Source organism: Lathyrus oleraceus, chromosome 4, assembly GCF_024323335.1.
Source record: "Lathyrus oleraceus cultivar Zhongwan6 chromosome 4, CAAS_Psat_ZW6_1.0, whole genome shotgun sequence".
Lineage (NCBI taxonomy): Eukaryota > Viridiplantae > Streptophyta > Magnoliopsida > Fabales > Fabaceae > Lathyrus > Lathyrus oleraceus.
In genome coordinates this window covers 375327261-375333580 of record NC_066582.1, presented here as the reverse complement: position 1 = coordinate 375333580, position 6320 = coordinate 375327261, and the positions used below count along the sequence as shown (strand labels likewise).

At 32.0% G+C, this 6320-nt stretch overlaps 1 protein-coding gene across 1 annotated transcript; it reads right to left on the bottom strand.

Moving 5' to 3' along the window:
- Window positions 1-4814: 4814 nt before the first annotated feature.
- Window positions 4815-5315, bottom strand: LOC127137592 (agamous-like MADS-box protein AGL62). Its single transcript, XM_051064044.1, has one exon. It carries the CDS (start codon window positions 5307-5309, stop codon window positions 4815-4817), a length of 495 nt encoding a protein of 164 aa, XP_050920001.1. The 5' UTR covers window positions 5310-5315.
- Between the last annotated feature and the right edge of the window lie 1005 nt (window positions 5316-6320).

The window sequence follows — 6320 nt, the reverse complement described above, 5'->3', positions numbered from 1 at the left end:
TTGTTTTGGCTTTGTCCATTAATCTTTTCATGCATTAGCCATAGGTTTCAATTATCATTGTGGTTGATGTAAATCTTGCCTATCCTTAGTGAGTCGACAGTAAGACTTCCGTACTAAAAACAGGGTTAACCCCTCTAGTGCGTCGAAGCTATCCTCACATGGTGGATGTTGTTTTTGGTCGAGTGTTCTCCCATTGATAATGAAAAGCCTCAGTGCTTGTGTTTAAAATTGAATCCACCCACTTTTGGAAATCTTTTAGCCGAACTACGGCGTTTTGATCCTTACCTTTGATGGAAGGTACGTAGGCAGCGGGTTCATCCGTTCAAACCCAATAACACAAAAATAACTAATTGTATATTCTTTTCTCATCATCCCAATCATGTTTGCACAATATATATGTCATAACAAATAACAATCTTTTACAACAAGTGTGAAAAGGGCTCCCTAGGAGTACCTAGGACGTGATGGGTGCCTAACACCTTCCCATTGCGTAATTTACCCCTTACCCAGACTCTCTGATCTTTTTATTAGTTTTCTACGTGTAAAACTTCTTAGGCTTTTGTTCGCTTTTTAGCCAGTCCTTTGGATAAATAAAAGTGCGGTGGCGACTCGAAATTTCAATGTATCCCTTGCTTATGGTTTAATCGATAAATCATATAGCGACGAATACACCGTTACATTCTCCATATCTCTCCCTAACCAGAGTTGAGCATTAATTTGGATTGTAATATCCCTAGTCTTCCTTGAGTACACGGTTGTGTACTATCCCCAGGGAATTGAATATTTGAAGATATGATTTATATCCTCGATGATTTATTTTCATCCCTAGCAGGTTTTCCAGTTGGTGTTCCCATCTTGTTGAGATTAGCCGAGTATATAGTTATGATGGTTGGATCTTCATGTTTGTATCCTTTGTTCTCGTTTGTCAGCATAATCATATACATACTCATGCATATACGTTCATAAACATAACATCAGATATTTCATTGTGCATTTTACACATTGACCTAATTTTTCTGATCCCCTGCTTTGGTGATATCATTTCCCCATGCATATTTGGTGTGTCTGTCCTCCTTCAACTGGTAACAGATATTCTTCCTTTGTTCTTCTACCCAGTAACAGGTAGTTGTAAATCCTATCTTTTATGGTATTCTATCCTTGATATGTTTACCTAAACCAGTAACAGATATTCTTCTTTTGGTCTTTTACAAAGTAACTGGTAGTTGTAAATCCTATCTTTTTGGTAGTCTATCATTGATATGTTTACCTTAACCGGTAACGGATACTCTTCCTTTGGTCTTCTATCCAGTAACTGGTAGTTGTAAATCCTATCTTTTTTGGTAGTCTATCCTTGATATGTTTACCTTAACAGGTAACGGATATTCTTCATTCGGTCTTCAACCCAGTAACTGGTAGATGTAAATCCTATCTTTTGTGGTTGATTGCCTTTGTTAAGCTGTCCAGTAACCGGTAGTTGATGGTTTTTCCTCCTTTTCTTGTAGTGTATCCTTGATATGTTTACCATAATCAGTAACGAATATTCTTTCCTTTGTTAAGTTGCCTAGTAACTGGTAGTTGGTGATTCTCCCCGGCAGACTATCCTTGATATGTTTACCTTAATCGTAACAGATATTCATCTTTCGGTCTTCTACCCAGTGACTGATAGTTGTAAATCCTATCTTCTTTTGGTAGTATATCATTGATATGTTTACCTTAACCAATAACGGTATTCTTCCTTCGGTCTTCTATCCAGTGACTGGTAGTTGTAAATCCTATTTCTTCCTAGGGGTGGCAATTGGATCCATTAAGACAAAATTCATCCAATCCATCCATAAAAAAATCCATCTAATCCATCCACTACATAAAAATCAAGTTAATTGATTGAATTAAATCCATCCATTTATAAGCATGGATTGATTCAATCCATCCAACACATTTTAATGATCCAATGGATTTTTTTAATCTAATTTTAAATTATTAATTTTTTCGAAAAAAAGTTCAAAAATCCGATTTTTCTCAAAAATTTAAAAATCGTTTTTTGGGAAAATACCAAAATTTGATTTTATTTCCGAAAAAGTTATTTTTTTACGAATATAATTTTTTTTTTTGAAAAAAAAATGATTTTTAAATTTTTTTCTTTTTCTAAAGTATAAAAATATGTTTTTTTTTTCTCGAACAAGGGAGAGTCATGCTTCATTCCTTTATGGAAGGGTTATTTCTAAACTCTTCATTTAGCAAGGAGTTGAGAAAACTATGACTGAGGTTAATTCACAAGTCTGGGGAGACAAGTTGAAGCGTACAAAAGTTTTGAAAACTATTGACCCATTTCAGGTCAAGGTGGTCTTTGTAGATGGACCATCTTCTTCTGTTTAGTTCTATTATGTTTTGTATTTATCTTTGCAGCTTATTATTTTGAATAAAGAGTTCTTTATTTACTTTCTATGTTTGGTCTTTTGTACTGACTGATTGAAAAAGCATTACCCTAATTGAAGGAATTCAAAGGAAGATTGTGACTACTAGAAAAGAAATGGAAAATTTATTCTTCAAAACGCATCACATTATCTGAACCTAAAACACTTTTACGTTTGTTTTTAGAATTGATCTGTCTTCTTCTGTGTCTCCAAAAATGTTTTCTAGTCCAAATCACACTCTTCCTCCATAAGAATTTTCAGATCTATATATGGATTCTTGCCCTCTTCAGAGACTCCACCAGATGTTCCTTCTTCATCTGCAGTTGTGGATCACATAGCCTTTGTCATTTACTCAACCTTCTTCTTTCCTTTTACTTGCATTATTTCTCATCAAATTACGTATCTCTTTTGCAAAATCTCTATTGTCCTCCTTGAATGTCTTCCTTTTGCTCATACTTGATTCTTTAGAGCTATGTGATTTGGTGTGGTTTTTGCATCTGTTCTTATAAGGGTTTGTTTCTCTTATTCCTTCTCTTCATAATTGTGTTTTTTGAGTCGTATGCCTTAGTGATTAATATTTATTGAAGACCGTGTTATCATAATCTACCTTTGAACATCTTGAAATATGTGGTACATATGCTTATCAGTCATCCATATTTGTTTTTTGTTATTTTTTGTTGATGACAAAAGGGGGAAATTTATGGGAATATTTAAGAGGATTAAAAGTATATTCTAAATGCTTTTAATTTACCTAAACCCTAATTAGTTTGATATTGCTTTCATCAGAACATTATTTATCAAAATAAGTTTAAATTAACTTGGATAGAACTAAAAGGGGGCTTACAAAATTTAACCTATGGACTATTAGACTCAGGGGGAGCTTACAAACCTCTGACTCTGATATTGTCAAGTTAGTTAAACTGACCAACCATTGTTCTTAAATACATTTGTTTGTCATCACCAAAAAGGGGAGGATTACTGGAACAAGATTGTTCGTATCCCTTGAGTTTTGATGATAACAAAGTAATTAAAGAACAAATGGGTATACTAACTTATGTTCAAGTGTGCATGATCACAAGTAAAGAATTCATTCTAAATTAATCATGTCGAAAGCATATGTGGAGAAGCATTATAACTCTGATTCTGATTGATCAGAATCTGATAACTCTAAATGTGTTCATCAACCTCTGAAGGTTCATCCTCTGGTCATATGTTCCAACTCGGGTGACAACTCAAACTCTGAATGTTTGAAGAGCATCTGATCCGTACATTGTACCAAAACAGACCAGACTTGTCAAATACTCAAATTTCTGGACAGAGTCAACTAGGATTTCGTTTTGCAAGGCTCAAAGAATAGTGATGTGACCTCTTCAATTTGTCCTACCTTTTGGTGATACCTATTACTTCGAAAGATGTTGGAAACAATGTCATTATTCAGTGGACAAAGCTTCTAATCAGATACATTCTCCAACGTCTCTCTTGGCATGCTTCTTCACTAAGTTTGCTCTTGTGTTCAAACCCTCCAAAGACTCTTTCTCTACCTCTATAAAAGGAAGCTGAAGATTTAAAGAAAGGTGCACAACAACATCGCAATACAATATCTTAAGCATAACTATAAGCTTTCATTTGTAACTGTTATTGCATAAGATCTTAAGATTTCTTATCTTTGTATATCTTAGAAATCTTAAGAGGTTAAGAACCTTTGTAGTTGTTGAAAAACTACTATACTTCTGGTTGTGTGTCTAAGTATAGTGGTTATAATTTCTACTAAACTATTTGTTTAAAGTAGAGGAAGATTCTTGCCTACGTGCTTGAGCAAGGAATCTCTTGTCAGTGAAGTCTCTTTTTAGGTTGATTGAGCAGAAATCTCTTGCAAGATTGCTTGAGCAGAAGTCTTTTTCTAGGTTGATTGAGCAACTAAAGTATCTTGCAACTGTGTTTAAGCAAAGTGTAATATGTTGATTATAATGAAAAGTTTTTGTTGAGGCAAGGAGACTGGACTACTATCAGTTGAGGAGAGAAATCGAGATAATCTTTGTGTTGCATGCCTTTACTTCTGAGTATTTTTATTTCCAATGCTATATCTATTTCTGATGTCAGACTCTGAAGGTTGCCACTAGCCTCTAATGTCGTAGCCTATTAATACATGTTTTGCTATTTGTATCTTCCTAACTTGCCTAATGTGGTGATTGACACTTCTAAATTGGCATAAGAGAACATAAAATGGGTTCAATATTCCTAATAACACAAAATCCTTAAGAAATTATTCAAATAAACACATGATATGAGAAAAGTATCCAAGTCAAATTACAATTAAACAAATGTCCATTGCTAAATACAAAGTGCAGACTAAAAGAAGAATAACAATAAAAAACAATTTATTCATAATGGCAAACATTTCTGTTACATAGAAAACATCATGAGATATTCATGTTCTTTTTCAGCAAGCTTCTTCCTTAACTCAAAAACCGACATCATAAACTGTTCCAGCTCTTCACTACTCATATCATCTATAGAAGCATTCCACCATCCACCTCTATTGGGAAACCTAGCCATATTCTCAATATCCGCAAGTTTCTTCTTTTCCATTTCCAACATCTTTAGTGCCTCTTCATATTCTCTATTATACTCCTCACAGATCCAAGAATCTTCCATCGACTTCTGATCCTCAAACTCGGTGGTTCCTTTGATGTAACTGTTGAGGATCGCGTCGGTGTTTGGACGACCGCAGCAGAATAGTTTGTCAGCTGGAGAAAACACAATGATGGCTAGATTAACATCGCTTAAGACACAAAGTTCGCAAGCTTTTTTGAATAATCCAGATCTTCTTTTCGAGAATGTGACTTGTTTGTTGGTTTCTTTTTCGACTTTCTTGATTTCTATTTTCTTGCGTCCCATGGTTTTCTTTCTTAGGCTGCCTGTGTTATTCATGTTGAAATGAGAGTGCAATCTTAGTATTACAAATGTGTGAAACTTTTAAATGGTGTATTCGTAAGAAAACATTCGTATTGGTTTTATAGTGCAATAAAATAAGTTCCTACAATTTCTCTCGATCTAATATTATGAATTAAATTGCCATTTAAGGTTGCATAATGACGAAATTTTTATATTCCATTTTGTATCAAAATGGTTTTAATTCATGGTGAATTTGAAATTTGACATGGGTTTTGTTTCATAAGAAATAGATAACTCCTTCTATTCGTTTTTGTATGTTCTTAATAGTTAAAAGTTTAGATTAATGCAGCATTTTCTCTGAAATAATATATCTTTATTTCACTTAACTACTCTATTTATTACAGTGAAGAAAAGTGTTTTAACAAATAATATTAATTTATTATCAAAATCAATTAAATTTAAGTAAAAATATCATAATTGTGTGAATTAAATAAAAAAACTCAACAACAAAAAATTAAATATCATTTTTTTATGAGATGAACCACCTCCTTATACCCTAATAATAAATAATAATGCCTACCAAAAAATATAATATTTCATCTGATTTTAATTAAAAAATTATTTTTTAAATTTATTGAAAAATCAATATATTTGATCTATTATGCCGTTCAAATAAATATATGAATTTTTCAATGAATTTAAAAAGTACTATATCTCTTTCATCATCATTATTATTATTATTATTATTATTATTATTATTATTATTATTATTATTATTATTATTATTATTATTATTATTATTATTATTATTATTATTATTATAACATTATTTGATCAAAATATTGTTTAGAAATAGTGATCACTTTTAGTTTTTAACATAACTTTAATTATTTATACTTTATTTATAATTTGTAATCAATGTTATGGCTTCGCTCTTGAGTTATCATTCTTAAAAGATAGAAAATACACTAATAGTTAATATAAATAATTAAATAGAATAATTATTTATACTTT